We start from the raw sequence: 20365 nt of genomic DNA on the forward strand, positions 1-20365 counted from the left end.
GCAGATAGTTCCAGGCTGCCATTTCTCGGTACGGTAGTCCCGGGCCAAAACCGGTTGGCCTATCTGGAAGGCCCTAGTTGGCCTTTCATTCATGCCCTGAAACTGCCGGTTCTCCACGTCCCTTCGGATGTTGGGCTTGACCAAATCCAGCCGGCATCTTAGGTTTCTATTGTAGAACATCATGGCGGGAGTTTGGTTAGTAACCATATGCGTTGCATTCCTATATGCAAATAAGAAGTTATCCACCTTGTGCTGAAGTTTTATGTCTTCATTACCCATGGCCTTGATGGCCTTCTTGAAGGTCTGGACAAACCTTTCAGCCAATCCATTGGTGGCGGGATGGTATGGGGCGGACGTGTAGTGCTTTACCCCATTGTTCTTTAAGAACTTTCTGAATTCTTCGGACACAAATTGCGGTCCATTATCAGAACATATCTGCTCCGGCAGCCCATTCCTGGCAAATATGGTCCTTAATACTGTGATGGTTTTTTCCGTGGTGGTGGAGGACATCTTTATTACCTCCGGCCACATGGAGTGTGCATCAACTGCGATTAAGAACATTGAGTCCATAAATGGACCAGCAAAGTCGATGTGCACCCTTTGCCAGGGAGATGAGGGCCACTCCCATGGATGTAGAGGGGCCTGTGGCGGAGCATTTTGGACCTTCTGGCATCCTAGGCAGCTCTTGGTCATGTCTTCGATGTCTCCATCGATACCTGGCCACCATACAAACGCCCTAGCTAGGTTCTTCATTTTCACTCCACCCAGATGCCCCTCGTGAAGCTCCTTTAGCACTTTATCCTGGAGTTTGGGTGGAATCACCACTCTGGATCCACACATCAAGGTTCCTCGGCACACTGACAGCTGTTCTCTTCTTTGCGAGAATGCTGGCAACAGTGGTTCGCCATGTGCTGGCCATCCCTTCACTGTTAAATCGTAGACCCGTGAGAGAGTAGGGTCATTTCTTGTCTCCCTTTCAATGGCAGAATTTGTCACCGGTAGACATTCCACTATGGTAGAGTGGAATATCTCTACTGGGTCTACTGTAGGTGCCTCTTCTATCGTTGGCAATGGTAGGCGTGATAAACCGTCAGCATTCCCATGCTGTTTTGACCCTTTGTATTCAATGTTGTATTGGTGTGCCCCTAGAAAAAGGGACCACCTCTGTAGTCTTTGTGCCGTCATAATGGGGACACCTTTTTTAGGGTTGAATGTGGAGATGAGGGGTTGATGGTCAGTCAGCAAGGTAAATTTTTGTCCGTGTAGGTAATGGTTGAATTTCTTCACTCCCCATACCAGGCTGAGTGCTTCCCTGTCTATCTGGGCATAGTTACGCTCAGCTGAGTTCAATGAGCGTGACGCAAAAGCTATCGGCCGTTCCGAGCCATCAGGGAATCTATGGGACAATACCGCTCCTATGCCGTAAGGGGATGCATCGCTCGCCAGTCTGATTGGTAGTGATGGGTTGTAATGAGCCAAAATTTTCTCGGATGTGATTAAGTCTTTACATTTATGGAAGGCACGTTTCCAGTCTTCGTTCCAAATCACTCCTGTCTGTAGAAGATCATTAAGAGGGTGTAGAATAGTTGATAAGTTCGGTAAAAATTTATGATAGTAATTTATTAATCCCAGGAATGACCTTAATTGTGAAACATTTTCAGGTGCTGGGGCTTTTATAACTGCTTCAATTTTTTCAGGTGACTTATGCAACCCTTCCTTATTAATTATGTGGCCACAATATGATATCTGATTTTGGAAAAATTCGCACTTGGGGCGATTTGCTCGTAGGCCCCGTTCTTTCAGCCTAGTGAGCACCTGCTCCAAATTGGCAAGGTGCTCGTTGTCGTTTTCTCCTGTTATAAGGATGTCGTCTAGGTAGCATTGAGTCCCCGGAATCCCTTGCAGGACTTGCTCCATAGCTCTTTGCCAGATAGCTGGAGCTGATGCTATTCCAAAAACCAGTTGATTGTACTGGTACAGGCCTTTGTGTGTGTTTATTGTGAGATACTTTTTAGAGGTCTCCTCAACCTCCATCTGTAGATATGCCTGTGCCAAGTCAATTTTTGCGAAACGTTTCCCTCCGGATAGTGAGGCGAAAATATCTTCTATCCTCGGAAGAGGATACTGTACCGTGTGAAGGACCGGGTTTACAGTCACCTTAAAGTCCCCACAGATGCGAATTTTTTTCTGTTCCTCAGAGTTATTATTCAATGTTTTTTTCATGACTAGAACGATGGGTGTTGCCCATTCGCTCCAATCTATTTTGGATAATACGCCTGCCTTTTCCAAATTCTTCAGCTCTGCCTCGTCTGCCGGACGTATTGCGTATGGCACCGGTCTTGCCTTAAAAATTTTTGGAATTGCTGTATCTTCCACTTTTATTGAGGCGGTGATGCCTTTCAAGGTTCCTCGTTTCTCTTGAAACACTTCTTTGGCGTTGGCCAAGATGTCTTTTAATCGTTCAGGTATGATGTCATCATTGTTTTTTTCCTTACTGGTCAACGTCCGTGCCTGAATGGAGTGCCAGTCTAAACGTATCTTCCTTATCCATTCACGTCCCAACAACGGTGGACCACCATCTTGTAGAATGTATAAATACAACTTTTGTATTTCTTTGCCGTTGTATACCACAGGCACCCTTATTTTTCCTTTGGGGTAGACTTCCTGCCCCGTATATGTTTTTAAGATAATGGATGTGTCTTTTAGAGGTATATGCGAAAATAGCCTCTCGTAATCTCGTCGATTTATTACGGTTAGAGCTGATCCTGTATCTAGCTCCATTTTAACTGGGGACCCTGCTATTGTGAGGGTAACCCAAATGGTTTGGTAATCCTCTTTGGCAAGTACATTATGTAATTTGAGACAGCTTAGTCTCTTGCTTCCGGAGTCGCTATCGCTATTCTGGTCTTCGGAGCTATTGTCCGTCATCATTTGTACCTTCCTGTACTTTTCTTTATTGATTTTTTGTTTTCTGTCAGTGGATTTATTTTGTCCAGATTGGCATACCTGTGCAATGTGTCCAATCTTACCATGTTGCCTGCATGCTTTGCCCTTGAACCAGCAGTCCCTCTGGTTATGGGTGGATCTGCCGCAGCGATAACATCTTCCGAACTCCTGTGTCATTTTATGGGTGCCGAAGTCCTGTGTCTCTTGTTGTATCTCTGCAGCTCCTTTTGCTGCTGCTTCGTATGATACAGCCATACTGAAAGCTTTGTCCAATGTTAAATCTTTTTCAGAAAGCAGTCTTTTTTGTGTTCCTTCACTTAAGAGACCGCAAACAAATTTGTCTCGAAGATAATCCGATAGTCCTGCTCCGAATTGGCAGTACTTTGATAGCTTTCTTAATTCGGTTAGGTAATCAGCGTTACTTTCATTCTTGTGTTGATTTCTCTTGAAGAACTTGAATCGTTCCGCTATCAGCAGCGGTGTTGGGTTTAAATGCTCCTGCAGGGTATCAACAATTTCTTTAAAAGTCTTGTCCTTTGGTTTGGCTGGAGTGATTAAATTTCGTAACAGCCCGTATGTCTTCGCGCCCATTAAGTTCAGAAGTACTGAAGCTTTTTTTTCATCTGTTATTCCATTTGCAGTGCAATAAACCTCTACTCTTTCCACGTATGTGGTCCAATCTTCTATTTCGCCATCAAAAGCCTCAATATTACCAGATTACCACCTTCACGGTGGCATAGTGGTTAGCACTGTTGCCTCACAGCGCCAGGGACCCAGGTTCGAATCCGGCCTCGGATGACTGTGCAAACTCCACACAGACATTCTCCCCGTGTTTGCATGGGTTTTCTCCGGGTGCTCCGGTTTCCTCCCACAGTCCAAAGATGTGCGGGTTAGGTTGATTGGCTATGATAAAAATTGACCCTTAGTGTTAGGGGGATTAAATACGTGGGGTTACGGGGATAGGGTGGGGTAGGAGTTACGGGGATCGGGTGGGATATGTGTCGGTGCAGGCTCGATGGGCCGAAATGGCCTCTATCTGCACTGTGGGGTTTCTGTGATTCTGTGTGATTCTGTGATTTAGGCATTTCAGAAAAGATATGGCGCTTCCCGCGCTTTTTTTTTCTCTCTGTAGCAACGATATGGCGCTTCCCGTGCTTTCCCGCCGCTGCTACCGATAACAACGCTGTTTTACTGTGGTTTCCGTTTATTCACTGTTGGAGACTCGTTCCCGACGGAGGTCTAAACGCTGACCTGCTTGCCGCGCCGGCCGTCTCTCGAGTGCACCCTCCCAGTCCGTTATTGCTTGCCTCCGATTTCGCTGCCTGTCTCAGCTGTAGAGCCCGCCGCTGGAGCTCCAGCCTGACGCCCAGGAAGGATTAGCGCAGTACCTGTCACCAGCTTGGCCAGCTGGTGAAACCACAGTTTCTCTTACTTCCTTGAGTCTTCTGGACGCTGGAGGAATCGATGTCCTTGAGGTGCTGCCGAATTGCAGGTAAGTCCGTTTCCACTTCATCGCCACTGTAGTGTCCGTGTGTAGATAAAGACACTGAAGACAGGAGTTGGTTCATAGGTATTTACTAAGCAAGTCTGGGGGGGGTTTCTAAAGGATATACACAATACACAGGCTTATATAGCCCAAGTGGCAATTACCGGCATTACGCACACCTGGGGCTCTTAAAGGCACATACACCATAATTGCTCTTAAAGGCACATACACCACAAAATCCACCTCGGGGACATCACTACCGCCATGGCTGACGTCTCCGGGACCCATCCTGCTCAGGAAACACGTGAGGAGCCATAAGACGGACCCCCTGGTCGAAAAGGTTCACCTCCTCCACGCCAACCCACAGTACGCCTACGTGGCGTATCCTGACGGGCGGGAGGACACAGTCTCAATTCGAGACCTCGCACCCTCAGGTGCCACCCGAAACACCATCGATCACCATCCACTACCTCCACCCATGACGCACCATGGGGTGTCTACCACGAACTGACGACATGCCGGTGCCATCCCTACCCCGAGAGGACGACACGCCAGTGCTCCGTCCCACGCGAGAAGCGGCCGCGGGCAAAGAACCGCCGCAACCGGCACCACGAAGATCATTACGGCAGACAAGACCCCTGGAGAGACTTTCGTATACGAACTTTTGAAACACTTCACCCCGCCGGACTCTTTTTTAAACGAGGGGTGAATGTGGTAAACCACTGTTAACCCTGTACATGTCTGTGTGGTAAACCACTGTTAACTCTGTACAAGTCCAGGCATGTCTCCACCCCTGGCTCCACCCCTAAGCCCGGGTATAAAGGTGACTCACCACCCTTCCCCCGGGAGCTCTTAGGATGGATTCACTAGCAGAGGCATGCTCCAGTTCTTAGTCAATAAAAGCCTACTTCATATTAGTCCATCTCGTAGTCTTTGATAGCGCATCACTGATGCTGTATGCATGTATATCTTGCTTCCGCCCCCAGCCCTCCCGCTCACCATAATCCAACTCTTGTGCCTTTCTGCTTTCAGATGACCAAGAACTGGCACCAGCTCAGCCTGTCCCCAAAGTCATGGAGGAGAGTGGAGATGAAGGCGGCGGCACACCTTCACTGCATCTGATACTCGCAGACACCAGCTCAGAAACTGGCACTGCGTGGAATTTAGAGGGTAGTATAGTTGCAGGACCTGCACATGGTGAGGCACTAAGCATGAGTGGGCTGCAGCAATGCCGGGGGAAAGGGTAGCTCGGGTGCCAGTTCCCTGGAGGGCGAGTTCGCGTATGACCTCTGCTGCATACAACTCAGATAAGGACCTCGATGGGATGGCCTTCAGAAGAAGGGTGATGGGCATACACACGGAAATTCTAGGTGCAATGGCAAGCTTGTCAGAAAGCCTCTTGTCAGTGTCAGGGAGCATTGCACAGAGCTTGGAGCTCATGATTTCCAGGCTGGAAATGATGGACAACTCCAGGAGAGACCAGTGGACTCAGCCATGATGCTGCATGTGATGGGCGATGTCAAGGCTTCCATTGCAGCACAGGCGGAAGCGACCCAATGTCTCACAGTGGAAGCTCAGACTGCTGCCATCATGGCTGGGTTTATGAGTCTCGAAAGGGGCTTGCAGGGTGTCGCGGCAGGCCAGCAATCTATCCTCCCAACAGATTGCTGGAATGCTGAGGCGCCACCACGGGGGAGTGGTAGTGGGTCTGTGGAGCAGGAACCTGCTGTCCTCTCTCAGGATGACAGCATTCCTGCTCCCACCACTGCCACTCCGCCATTGCCCTTGCCGCTGCCCGTCAGCCAGCCAGCCTAGACTGCTGTGATGTTCCATGACAGAAGGATGGTATGATGAGGATGTGGTTGATGGGAATGTGGTGAGCAATGGGGATCTTGGATTTCATTCACTCGAATTCGAGTCTGATAAAGCGTTCATAGTCATCCCATCCGGAAGGAGGATTTGCTGCCTGCCTCCTCATCCTCTTCCAGAGGTGGTCCCGCAATCCCTGCTGGCAAGGGCTGCGTCCTCATGATGGCCAAGTTGTGAAGCATGCAGCAGACCACCACGAAATGGGACACCCGCCCTGGCGAGTACTGGAGGGCTCCTCTCGAGCGGTCAAGGCAGCGGAGCCATTGCTTCAGCAGCCCGATGATCTGCTCACTGATGTTCCTGGTGGCAGCATGGCTCTCATTATAGGAGTTCTGGGCACGAATGTTGGGGTTGCAGAGGGGAATCATGAGCCAGGTGCAGAGTGGGTAGCCCTCGTCTCTGAGCAGCCACCCTCGGGTTTGACGTGGTGGCTGGAAGATTGCTAGCACACTGGCGCAGGATGAAGGCATCATAACTGCTGCCAGGGTAGTGGGCATTGACAAATCGGGAGGCACTGGGCGTGGTCACACAACAACTGCACATTAAGGGGGGAATTTTGCCAGCCCTGGGGAGGCGGGACTGCCGGGAAAACGGCAGAATCTGGGGGCGGGTGTCCATCCCGCCCCGAACCCGCCTCCGTGGCATATTCGTGGGAGGCGGGTAGCCGACGCGTGCTGGGAGCCGCCTCCCCGAGGAGGGAAGAGGATTGCAGCCACTTATCTGCCTGTTAACAGGTAGTTAAGAGGATTATCCCCATTTTACCCCTGCAAGTGCGGGCTTCCTGACGTCAGGAAACCCCGCCAGGGTCACCGAGGCGAACAGTGGGTCTGCAGGGGTTGGATGGGTCCAAAAGTGCGCTGTAGAGGTGAGTGATGGGTGCAAGTGTGGAGAGGTAAATATGTGAGGTGAGTGTAAAGTGATAGAAAATCTTTACTTACCTTTATTTCTTCCTGCAGGCTTCAACAGTTGGGGAACCAGCATCTCACCAGCAGAGATGACAGATGGCTGCTGCATTCTCTGATGTAGCAACCATCTGATTTCTGCTCAGCAGGTAGGTTTCACGAGTCTTGAATACAAGGGGCTGGATTTTGCCAGCCCTGGGGAGGCGGGTTTGGAGGCGGGACTGCCAGGGAAATGGCAGAATTTGGGGGCAGGTGCCCAACCTGCCTCCATGCCATCTTGCCAGGAAGCGGGGAGCTGACCCGCGCCAGGAGATTAATGTCAATTAACGGGTAGTTAACAGGCAGTTTTTGGCTAATCCCTATTTTGAGCCCTGAAGTGTGGGCTTCCCGACGGTTCCGAACCTCGCTAGGGTCAGCGAGGCGGGCCGTCGTTCTGTGGGGGTCGGAGGGGCCAAGATGTCCGCGGAGTGTGCAGGTGAGTAATGGGTGCATGTGTGCAGAGTTAAGTGTGTGAGGTGTGTATAAAGTGTTTTAATAAGTTTTACTTATCTTTACTTCTTCCTGCAGGCTTCCTCCCTTCAGGTTTCGGGAGTCCCTCAGCTCACCGGCACAGAAAGCAGAATGGCCGCTGAACTGTCAAAAGCTGCAGCCTTCTGCTTTCTGGTCAGGGAGGCTTTCTAATTGATTCTTGAGTAAAGACACAACTTAGAAGACAGATTGTCAGTGTTTGACAGCTTCACAGAGCTGTCAAACGATGACATTTCATCTGTCAAAAGCTCTTGACAGATGAAACGGCATTCGCTGATGTCACCTGTAACTGGCTTTCCCTTAATTGGCCTGCTAAGCCCGCTGGGCGGGCTTAACAAGGTCAATCAAGGGAAAATAGCGTGGGTTGGCCACAGGTCGATGGAAGCGGGGCTAAAACCCAACAAGTGGGAGTCCCGCCTCCAAAAGCTCCCCATTGGCAAAATCCAGCCCTAAGTGAGTGGTAGCCTTTGTGGTTATGGACGATCTCAGGATTGGTATGCGCTGTGCACAAAGCCACGTAGGTGCAGTTGATGGTGCCCTGCACCATTGGGAAGCCCACTATCCTGACAAAGGCACATGCGCGCTCCTCCTGCTCCTCTCTGTTAGAGAGAGGAAAACGCAGTCCCTTCTCCTGGTGCAGAGAGCCTCTGTGACATCCTAGATGTAGGGATGGATGGCGATCTGGGAGATGTTAGCTCCTGCTGCAGACTGGAAGGATCCGCTGGTGAAGAAATTGAGGGCCACTGGAGAGCCGTGTTCACCGTGCTCTGAGGCTGCAGGTCTGGTTGCAGGAGGTGGCAGAGTTCTGTGACCACCTCTTTGGTGAAGTGGAGCCTCCTAATACACTGCTCCTCGCTTAAGTGGATATAAGAGAAGTTCTCTCTGAAGTCCCATGGTGGGTAAGGCCTCCTGTTGAGAGCCCTCCTCCTCCCTCTGCGCGCATCTTCTCTTGTTCGCTGCCTCCGCTCCCTCTCCCGAAGATACTTGAGCATGAGGGGAACTGCAAGTAGATCCCCCATGACTGCGAGCAAGTGTTGTGAGGAGAAGCCTTTAAATAAGAACTAAAGCATTCTCCACTTGCAACAACACTCCCAGTTAACTTAAGAACTTGAAAGAAGTTTAGAAAGCTGCAAGAGTTGCAGAAAGTTACATAGAGCCAGTCAAACTGAGAAACATGTCAGCTGCAAGATTTTGCTGATGATCCCTTTAAATGCTGCTGTTCGAGCCTCCTTCCTGCTTGTCAACACTTGCTCAGCTGGTCGTAATTAACACAGGCTGGAAAGTGGAGCGGCGAATTCGAAAATGGCAGATTGGGTAATCTGCATAATCTACAGATCCCCAGCGAGCGCGGACATCGGCAGCGCTGCTGCCCAGCCGAAAATGGCGGCCACCGTGGGAGCCGCCGGCAAAAGTGAAGCGGCTGCCATTTTTTTCCCAAAATGTGCCTTAACGGCCAGCGCTAACACCTCCAATTTCTAGGCCTTTAAGTATAGAAAAAATGAGGACAAAGCAACAGATTGGCAGTTTATGTACAGAGCTGGTTTAGGAAATATATGATCGTAACCTGGAATGATAGTGAACATTTGTTAATAAACACAACTATGTGCAACCTTCAATAATACAAATTCATGAATATCTCTAGATAAAATTGTTACCCACTACCAATCTTTCTCCCTCTGTATTCAATGATGCCAGTTTTCCTAATATATGTAGCTTTTTGCACATTTTGCCCTACTACAAGTCACAATATTCTAGAATAATTGAGAAAAGCTGTATAAATGACAGTCAATTACCTACTTTCCAATCTGTTAATGATGCAGGCACCCAAAGTCCCTTTTTAAAACCAACTCTTTTCCACTTAATGGTGTAGCTCTGCTGTATTTCCATTTAATCCCTCCTGTGATAGCTGAGTTGGCCCATTGGTAGGAAATAATTACATGTTAAAAAAACCTTTTTATCAATGATAAATTTGGGTGTCTATTAATTAGGATAATGGAAGCAAGCAGTCAGGCACAAAGCAGTAACTCAACAAGAAGTTCTGATGGCATCAGAAACCATAATAGTAGAGCTTAAGTGGTTTGCAAACATCAGCAGAATCAGAACACAATTGCTCCTGTGAAACTTGCTTCCACTTATTTATGTTTTACTATTAACTGCAAGCTGCACGATCAATTCAACTTAAGTGCTAGGATTAAGAAAGACGTAGGCAATGATGGCATATAGTATCAAGCTATGTCACATGCTTGCTGTTCCTCTGTCACAATCTGGAACTGCAGTGGATTACCGAGAAAAGGCACGAGATTACCGTTTTATAGTAATTATTAGGCAGGTATGTCCATTTACACTCACCCTATACATGGACAGGTCAATGCGAAGTGAATTGTGCAGTTGGTCAAGCAGTTTCACAAACCTTTCTTTCTAATTTGTTAAAACAAAAGGAAATAATTAGAATCACCACTGTACAAAAATGAAAGGTTTTCCTATTAAAAGCCATCATCCACAATAGGCAGAGCACTTTGGAAATATTCTTATGTTTTTGCGTGGCAATGTATTTGGGAATCTAATGATTTTTAATCACTTTATTCATCTTGTTCACATTCTTTTTTAAAGTACTTTTTCCTGTTCTCCCTTTCAATCACAGCAGCTAGTATGTGAATGTTACCCACTTTCTTTGAGTTGTTTTTTCATCTATTTTGAGTGAAAGCATAAATATGGCTTAGGTTACATTCCAGTCCTTCTCAGCACCTGGACAGTTATTGTTAAAGTTTTTAATAATAACAATTGGCACACAGTTGCTAAATGGCAGTTAATGAATCGGTAGCATAATGTAAAATACGCTGTTTTATGCAGTATTGCAACATAATGCAGTCCACAAGAGCAAAAACAAATAATGTGTCTGAAAATAGCTTTGCTATCAAGTTAAACAACATACATAAGCTGCTGAGTTATTCTTAAGGCTACTGTAATGAAAAACATGGTGGGAGATGCCGGTGTTGGACTGGGGTGGACAAATGTAAGAAGTCACACAACACCAGGTTATAGTCCAACAGTTTTATTTGAAATCACAAGCTTTCGGAGCGCTGCTCCTTCGTCAGGTGAAGTGGAGAGATGCATAAAGACACAGCTTATATAGTCAGAGAATAATGCCAGATGATTACAGGTAATCTTTCTAACTGCCATTCATCACACCTCGGCAGAGAGATAATCACAGCAATCAAAGGTGTGAATGGTGTCCAAACAGGTTAGTCAGGAAAACATTACATCAAATAACAATGAGGTGGGGTCACAAGGGGTCAAATGTTGCAGAATCTGGGGTCTGTGTGAAAAAAAAAAAAAAAATTTTTTTGCTGGAAATCACAGCAGGTCCGGCCGCATCTGTGTAGAGAGAACAAGCCAACGATGACTCGACAACTGATAGCTAAGTTCTGCACTCATGAAGACGGCCTCAACCGGGATCTTGGGTTCATGTCACGCTACATGTAACCCCACCTGACGTAGGGTCACCCAGACTCGAGTCGTCGTTGGCTTGTTCTCTCTACACAGATGCGGCCGGACCTGCTGTGATTTCCAGCAAAAACATTTTTTTGTTTGTTTGTTTTTCGTACAGATCCCAGCATCTGCAACATTTGACCCCTTGTGACCCCACCTCATTGTTCTTTGATGTAATGTTTTCCTGACTAACCTGTTTGGACACCATTCACACCTTTGATTGCTGTGATTATCTCTCTGCCGAGGTGTGATAAATGGCAGTTAGAAAGATTACCTGTAATCATCTGGCATTATTCTCTGACTATATAAACTGTGTCTTTATGCATCTCTCCACTTCACCTGACAAAGGAGCAGCGCTCCGAAAGCTTGTGATTTCAAATAAACCTTGGACTATAACCTGGTGTTGTGTGACTTCTTACAGTAATGAAAAACATACAAAGTATATATACTTATTTAGTACGTAGATAGCAAACTGTAAGGCACAAATGGCACATAGTGGTACTCTACGGTGTCCCACACAATAGGTTCTCAATCTCACCCAGTCTGCTTCGGAGAAGCTCTGTGTGGAAACCAGGAGAGGAACAAATAGCAAAAGGCAAGTCACCTTGTACTGCTCTCACAGACCTGTAACTGGCCAGCTCTGGGAGCACCTTAGAGCAAGTTGCCTGTGTGATCGCCCTCCTGATTAGTAAACCGTGTACAACAGAGGAGAGAGAACATAGACTGGGAGAAAAACAGCTTATGAAAATGTAAATAAAAATAAATTACACAAACATCTAAGGCAACTGTAGGCAAGAACATACCCCAAAGTTTGAAGCAGCGAAGCGATCAGAGGCAGATACATTGGTAGAGGCAGTGGTGTGTGCATAGTATGCATTGATATTAGCTAACAAGGTACTCATTACTGCTGGCACTCCAGGGCACATGTATTTAGAAGACAAACAAGCAAAATGCCTGCAATTGCAGAAGCATACAATTAGGTATTTAGTATACAGCACTCACATATAATGGAAATAGAAAAGGTTTTGAGTTTACTGCTACATATTTCAAATATCTCCAGCAAAGCCTAATTTTGCAACATTACCCATGGTACTAAAAGCAATCCCACTTTGAGTTTTAATATTAAACAAAATAATGGCCCGGATTTTGCGGTGGAAATCCTGAAGTTGCGGTCAGTCATTCCCTGCTCTGCCACAGGCTGCGCTGTGGAACTCCCTACAGCCAGCAAGCAGTGAAATTAATTGAACTGATGAAAACTTAAGCTTTTCCGCTCTAATATTGCTGTTAAACACCCCATAAAAAGTTAAGCCTTTTTGGAATAACAGCGTATTGACTGTTGAACAACCATTCTAGCCCTGAAAAACTAATTTTATGTTTGTGGAATGTCAAATTTCTCCATTATGATAAAAATTACTAGATTTTTAAAATAATTTTTTTTTAAAGTTTGTTTATGATATTTCAGCTTCTACCTTAACCCCAGGTGTATGTCCCAATCTTTATTACGCTCTCTCTAAAATTAAAAAAAATGAAATGATAATCAGTGCTTTTTATTTCCTGGATTTGTCAATGTGGTTGGCTGCTTAGACAGCTTGATGAAATCACTGCTGCTTTTCACTGGGGATCCCCTTTTGACAGCGCTACAATCAAATTAAGGTCAAGAAAGCTAAAGTTTTCACCACAGAGATCGCAAGTTCTTTGTGGGTAGCTTTCTTTCTGGTCAGCGGCGATCACAGACGCTTCGCTGCTTACCGCAAATTCCGGGCCGGCATTGCAAGTAACGCAAGGTCAGCAGGCATCTGAAAAAATAGGTTACCATTTTGGGTAAAGACACTTCTTCAGAACATCAGTTCTGATGGAAGATGTCTATGTGACATATTAATGTTTCTTTTCTCTTTACAGATGTTTTTATTTCAGATTACCAACATTTGCAGTTTTTTCCATCTTACTGCTCACGCTGATGTTTTTAGTCTTCTTTCAGCTATTTCAATTTGAAGTATCTGCTTTGTATATCTTTTATGCAGCTTAACAAGTCCTTGTTATTAACTCTACTCCCACCCACAAAAAAACTTGACAATTACAAAAGAACGATAACATTCAATTCATGATATTTGCTGTTTTTTTCATCTCCATTAAACCAAAATAATAAGGGTGATTTTATCCCTGCTAACTTGGCGAAAACCAGGTGGGCGGGCAAATAAAATTGCCCGGAAGACTTACTTACCAACATCCCACGCCCTTCCTGCAGTTTTCCATTTTAAGCTGCTCTTCTGCATAGGCGAGAAGGACACCCACCAGAAACTGGTGGAGTCCTGCTTTAAATATGTAGATCAGGCTCTGATTATGTCATCGGGTCCCAACTGCTATTTTAATTAGTGGCTTGAATGGAGAAGCCATTGTGGCCCACCAGGTTAACCTAGCAGAAAGAAGAGTTGGGGCGAGAAGAGGACCTAGTAGATAAATAAGTCTTTTATCTTTTTTTTATAATTTTCCTTCTGGGGCTCCTCCAGACCCACAAGGAAAGTTTAGGCCTTCCCTGCCCCAGGCTCTTCACCACCCAAAATGGGGCCCTCCCAAAAGCACCTCCCCATGTCTTTGGCCCCGGTGCCAGCCTCCTGCCGCATGACATTCTACTCATGCTCGCTGGCCAGCTGCTGTTTCACACTGGTTTCAGGTGAGCAACTGACTGGGCGCATGCATATAAGGCCTGAGATTTCATATCGCCTGGGCTTCATGCTGCCGAGGTTAGAATGCTTTGCTGCCTGCACCCGCCTGCCCAGCTGATTCCTGCCCCTAGTTAAGTTCGGGGCTAATCTCAGTTCTCAGGCTATTGTGGTCATGAAGACACACACCATAACATGACTTAAACCACTAGTTCTCATTTGAGCTGCGTTACATTGCAATCCTATTCCATTTATTGCACTGTAGAAAGGCTCAGTTTTTATTTCTCCCGTAAGTTGTCATTTGTCTTCCTAAAAATTATGTTTTAGACTTACGTCATCGCCTGGTAAATGGATTCTATTCCATAACGCATTGCAAACTCATCCACTATTTCTTGTGCAGTCTCATCGAAGTAAACCTTCCATGCATCATCTCCTTTCGCATCTGGTATTTTTACAACACCACTACTCTGAAGGTCTGTGAGACAGTGGAAAAGGTTCTGCAAAAGAGTAATGACTATAGGCTTAGCATTAAGCAACATTCAATAGCGTAACAAGTAATCCAGAGCAGCAAACCTTTTCCATTTGTACCCAGCTGTTGATGGCAAGCATAGTGTTTAAAGAAGTAAGCACCCATGACATTTACTGAAGTTCTGTGAAGTCATTCCCGAGTTGTTTTGGTTGCATTATTTTGCCACAAATAGTTGAAGTGGATCACCACAATATTCCCCTTCCATAGAAGGGGATAAAAAGGAAATGGCTCAGTGGGATGTAAAACAATTGTTTCAATCTTAGCAACTGCATTCTTACACATGCCGAATCTCATCACCTGCATGAGGTAAAGTGTAACTGGTTTTAAAATAAATGTTTGCCTGGTAGCTTATTGATCTGCAACACTGTCTGTCTCCACACTCATCTCTGCCCTTCTGCTGCAGAAAGTCTTGTCCATTCCTTCATCAAATCAAGATTTAACTTCACTAATGCCTTTCTAGCAAGCGTCACACATCAACTCATCCAAAGTGCCAGAGCCCATGTCCTCACAAGCACTTTTGTCCCACATTCTCATCATCCCCATCCCCTCCAAACTCTACTGGCACTCCGTTGCCCGTGGTTTCAAAGTTCTGGTCCTGGTTTTCAAATCCTCCACGGTCTCGCCCCACTTTACCTCCTCCTGCTTTATATTCCTGCATGGAACATTCACTCTTCTAAAACTGGACCTCTCCTCTCTCCTTGTTCCGTCTGCTCCACCATCAGTGGCTACACATTCAGCCATTATGCTCCTGCCCTGTGGAATTGTCTATTCAGTTCCCTCCACCTTGCCACCTTTCTCACACAAACAAAAGCAAAATACTGTGGATGCTGGAAATCTAAAATAAAAACAGAAAATGCTGGAAATACTCAGCAGGTCAGGCAGCACCTGTGGAGAGAGAAAGAGAATTAACGTTTCAGGTCGATGACCTTTAATCAGAACAACTCTCCCTGCTTTCAAAAACATTGTCTTAAACCATGGAGTGGGTTCCCCATCTTAACATCTTTATTTTCCTCCTATTTCCCTATGCTGTTGTCCACTGTACCCTTTTCCTTCTTATTGTTCAGTGCGCCAAGATGTTTTCCTGCACGGGAGAAGCCCTTTATAAATGTAAGTTGTTTCAATTTGTTTGAGTTTCTTAATAAAATGTGGTGCTGCTCACTATGTAGTTTTTTTTCTTTTAGTGGGGCTATAGCCTTTCTTCAAACAAACATTGTGCTTGAGACACGAGAACTGACCAGTCATGTAAAAGAGACAATCAAAAACTGCCTCTAAACCTGTCAGTGCTCGTTTGCTATCAATGTCAAATCATTGCCGAGACAATCATGGAAAACTGATGTCCTACTAGGGAGGTATCTCCAAAATCCTCAGCTGAGTACAGTTGAAAATACTGTGATGGTGCTCATGAATTTCATAGGTTATGGCAGATTCAGCCACAGCAGCAGGGGGAGGATTGCACTGACAGATGAGATCTATTCACTTTAAACAGATAATACTTAAGGGAATCGCTGAATGATTTGAAAACTAGGCTTCACCAGTCATCCTTGATAAATCTCAATTTAATGACCTTTACCGAAAACTATATAAATGCAATTTGTTGTTGTAGAGACACTGATGTTGGCTGTAGCATTCCTCCTGCCAACACAATTAAGATCAGCTAACTGAACACAGACAGGGGATTAAATCTGGGAATTTCTGATCTACAGGGCTCAATCACTCCCATGATAAACTGACTTTGCCAGCGGGACAACTGCTAATTTTAATTCTAATCCACTGTGAATTAAACATTATTTGGAAAACCACAGGAGGTTTAAAAAAGAAAGACCAATAGCAGGGAGCACCTGCCACCTCATGTTTATATATATTGTATTTGAACACCATTTGCGAAATGAATTACATGCTTTTTTTTGCAACAAGCTTTCAAATGTGAAAGCTTTTTTTGTAAAATCTAATCGCCATGTGCCCATCATGTTCCTTTATTCTCCTTTCCTTCAACCTCAATCACTAACTCCACAGCCTCACAACTCTTAACACAAAGGTTTCCCTCAAATGTTGTTGGGCTAAAAGTCTGAGGAACTTAAACCCATCATTCCCATGCAGCAAAAATCAAAAGGAAAAAGGATATCACAGAAAGAAACAACTCCAATAAAACCAAAACGTACAACCCTATGTTTGGAAAAGCACTCTGCTCATTATAGCTTAAATTCTCAATCCTGTTGCTTCAGGTGCACAATATCACAGAGGGATTCAATCAATTTTTCAAGCCAGTTCAGTGTTGCCTCTGAATTTATACTGCTTGGTGAATTGTGTGTTCATTCAAGTAAAGAACACCAGTTCTGGGGAATGGAATATGTTTCTAATTTGGGCATCTAGTGTCAGGAACTAACAGTCCCACATCAGGTACAACATGGCCTAATGCAGAATAAAGCTCTCCCTCTCTGTGCCTTAACACCAAACAAAATCTGTGTGCATCTGGTACAAAATTTCTCATTTCCCACACTAGCTATCTTTACGGTTTCTCTACATGAGAATGGCAAATTAGGAGCAGATATGAGCTGTGAACCTAAAGCCATTGGGGGGAGGGGAGCGAGAGAGCAAGCGAGCACACGACAGAGAGACAGACAGAGACACACACACGCTTTCTATTCCATCAATCCAGGCTGGATGTGAATTCAGATCCCAGATGTGGAAGGACAATGTTCTAATTCACCTTTTTGCTCATGTTTCGACTTGGAGAATTAGACATGACTTTCAAAATGTCTTGCTGACCTGCCTCCAAATTTACCATGTCACAACACAATGACATTATATGCAGGAGGGTGTATTTTTCTTTCATTCACTATTTAAAAATAACCTGGTATCCTGTGATACAAATAACATGGAACACAATCAATACAACATTGTAGGAACGGAGGTTCCTATCTGAATAAGGTATTCGACTCGATGAATCAAATCAACAGGTTTTAATGAACAACGAAGTTAACAGGGAAACTACAGGAGAAACGGTACACAGGTCTATTCAGCTTGCTGGGCACTCGATGACTACTGGAAGATTCTGGAAGCTGACGTCATGACGTCATCGCGTTCTTCGCGCCACTGGTGGTCACGTGATCGGCGTCATGACGTCATCACATGGAGTGCAGGAAAACACAATACAGTACAGTTAACAGGCAGTTTAAAGGTGCAGTCCGCGGTTGCACTACACTGTAGTTAAAGGGATTATTACCAATTGTTCTGAGACCCTTGGTGGCTCCGCCACAGGCGCCCCCCCAGAATCCACTTTAACGGACATTGTCAACTGAGTAGGAGGCTTAATGATCCTGGCCGAACGGCGACAAAATTCAGGCAGCGGAAACAGGGTATTAGCAGAAGAACCAGTGCCGGATTGCGGCAGAAGCGGCGTCTCGGGCGAGGCAGAAACGGTAGTCAGAGGTGCAGACGCGTCAGAGGCCGAATCGGGCTGTTCGACGGTGGGCTGGTGCACGGTTGGTCTGGCGGCTAATGGCGGTCGGCCGCGGCGAGGCGGTTGGGCAACCACGACAGGCTCACTCCGATCCAGGTGGGCTGGTTTGAGCCGGTCGATAGAGATGGTATCAGACTTTCCACCGACTTCGACTGTGAAAAACTTTTCCCCTGATGAGATGACACGAAAAGGTCCGGTATACGGTGGCTTGAGTGGGTCTCTGTGACCATCTTGTCGAATAAAGATATAGTCCGAACTCATGAGCTCTGTCAGGACGTGAGGCCTCTGCAGGTCATGGTGCGAGGTTGGGATGGGCAGGAAATTTCTAGCCGCCTCCTGATGAAGTAGGAGCTGTTGAGCTGCAGACCATGGTTCGGTGTGTGGAGGGAGAAAGTCACCTGGTACTCTGAGTGTCTGGCCATAAACCAGCTCAGCCGATGAAGACTGAAGATCCTCCTTTGGTGCTGTCCAGAGGCCTAGCATCACCCATGGGAGCCTGTCCACCCAGCTGGGTCCCCTCAAGCTGGTACGGAGGGACGCTTTGAGAGACCGATGGAACCTTTCGCACAGGCCATTCGCCTGCGGATGGTACGCGGTGGTACGGTGCAGCTTGGTACCCAGGCCTTGTGCCACTGCGTTCCACAGCTCTGATGTGAATTGCGGACCGCGGTCCGAGGAGATGTCCGATGGCACCCCGAACCGAGCCACCCACGACGAAAGAAATGCCCTGGCGACATCTGCTGCAGTGGTAGTGGCCAAGGGAATCGCCTCTGGCCACCTGGTGGTCCGGTCTACCACCGTCAGGAGGTGTGTGAATCCACACGACCCGGGAAGGGGACCTACTAAATCCACGTGAACGTGGTCGAAACGGCACTCAGGCACCGGGAAGTTGGCCACCGGAGCCTTGACGTGACGGTGGACTTTGGATTTTTGACAATCGACGCAATTGTTTGTCCAGTCCCAGACGTCCAAATGCATGCCTTTCCAAACGAATTTGCGGGACAGTAGCCGTTGAGAAGCCCGCATCCCCGGGTGAGATAACCCGTGGATTGCCTGGAATACTTTCTTGCGCCATTCGACTGGCACAATGGGTCGGGGCACTCCCATGGATGTGTCGCATAAGAGCGTGGTTCCTGCCGCTTGAAACGGCACGTCTGCAACCTGCCAACTGGAAGGTGTGGTCCTAAACGCTTGTACCTCTGGGTCTGCCAGTTGATCCTCTGCCAGTCCGACAAAATCGATGCCCAGGTGGACTGCCTGGACTGGAACCCGGGAAAGGCAATCTGCCACGAGATTATCCTTGCCTGACACGTGCCGCAAATCCGTTGTGAATTCAGATATAAACGTGAGGTGGCGCTGCTGCCGAGCTGACCAAGGTTCTGCCGTTTTGGCCATGGCGAAGGTGAGCGGCTTGTGGTCCACGAATGCAGTGAACGGACGGCCTTCTAGTTGGAAACGGAAATGCCGGATGGCCAAAAACAGGGCTAGCAACTCTCTGTCAAAAGTGCTATACTTTCGCTCGTTCTTGCGCAGTTGGCGGCTGAAAAAGGCTAACGGCTGCCAACCCCCGTCGACCCACTGCTCTTGAACCGCTCCGATGGCGTAGTCGGAGGCATCCGTAGTGAGGGCAACAGTCACGCCCGGGAGTGGGTGTGCTAGCATAGTTGCATCCGCCAACGCCGCCTTGGTATCGCGGAATGCCTGGTCCATTTGCGGTGTCCAAGTGAGAACATCCTTGCCCGACTTCCCTTTTAGTGCTTCGTACAGAGGTTGCATTAACCGGGCCGCCTTGGGGACAAAACGATGATAAAAATTTACCATCCCCAAGAACTCTTGTAGGGGTTTGACCGTGTGAGGCCACGGGAATGCGGTAACTGCCTCTACCTTGGTGGCTAGCGGGACGGCGCCTTCTGGGGTAATCCTGTTCCTGTGTCCCAGGAAATCAATGCTGGATATTCCAAATGTGCATTTAGCCGGATTGACAATAAGGCCGTGTTGGCTGAGTCGGGCGAAAAGTGTACGTAAATGGGCCATGTGAGCTGTCTAACCTTGCTGGCTATTAGGATGTCGTCCAAATATACAAAAATGAAGGGCAGGTCCCGTAAGACAGAGTCCATCAACCGCTGGAATGCTTGCGCTGCGTTTTTTAGACCGAATGGCATGCGGAGGAACTCAAAAAGGCCGAACGGAGTGATGACTGCCGTTTTGGGGACGTCTGGAGGGTGCACCGGAGCTTGGTGATATCCACGAACGAGATCCACTTTAGAAAATATAGCGTTGCCAGCCAGATGTGCCGAAAAATCTTGGATGTGGGGAATAGGATACCTGTCCGGTGTCGTGGCGTCGTTTAAGCGTCTGTAATCCCCGCAAGGTCGCCATCCGCCGCCAGGTTTGGGTACTATATGCAGTGGGGAGGACCAAGGGCTGTCCGAACGCCGGATGATCCCGAGGTGCTCCATGGTCTGGAACTCAGCCTTTGCGGCTGCCAGCTTGCCG

At 47.0% G+C, this 20365-nt stretch overlaps 1 protein-coding gene across 13 annotated transcripts in view; it reads right to left on the reverse strand.

Annotated features, from left to right (window-relative positions):
* unc13bb (unc-13 homolog Bb (C. elegans)) overlaps window positions 1-20365 on the reverse strand; it is an 807248-nt gene that overhangs the window by 156190 nt on the left and 630693 nt on the right. For 12 of the 13 annotated variants that reach the window (XM_085972924.1, XM_085972914.1, XM_085972906.1 and 9 more), the window contains 3 exons: window positions 14214-14377; window positions 12024-12174; window positions 10081-10149 (listed from right to left, as the gene is read on the reverse strand). In XM_085972924.1, coding sequence (XP_085829050.1) covers window positions 10081-10149; window positions 12024-12174; window positions 14214-14377 — 384 coding nt within the window. The remainder of the gene's footprint in view (window positions 1-10080; window positions 10150-12023; window positions 12175-14213; window positions 14378-20365) is intronic. The other variant, XR_015074481.1, reaches the window with a different exon arrangement.

The sequence above is a fragment of the Somniosus microcephalus genome, chromosome 2, assembly GCF_052327205.1.
Source record: "Somniosus microcephalus isolate GS21.2 chromosome 2, FLI_Smic_1.0, whole genome shotgun sequence".
Lineage (NCBI taxonomy): Eukaryota > Metazoa > Chordata > Chondrichthyes > Squaliformes > Somniosidae > Somniosus > Somniosus microcephalus.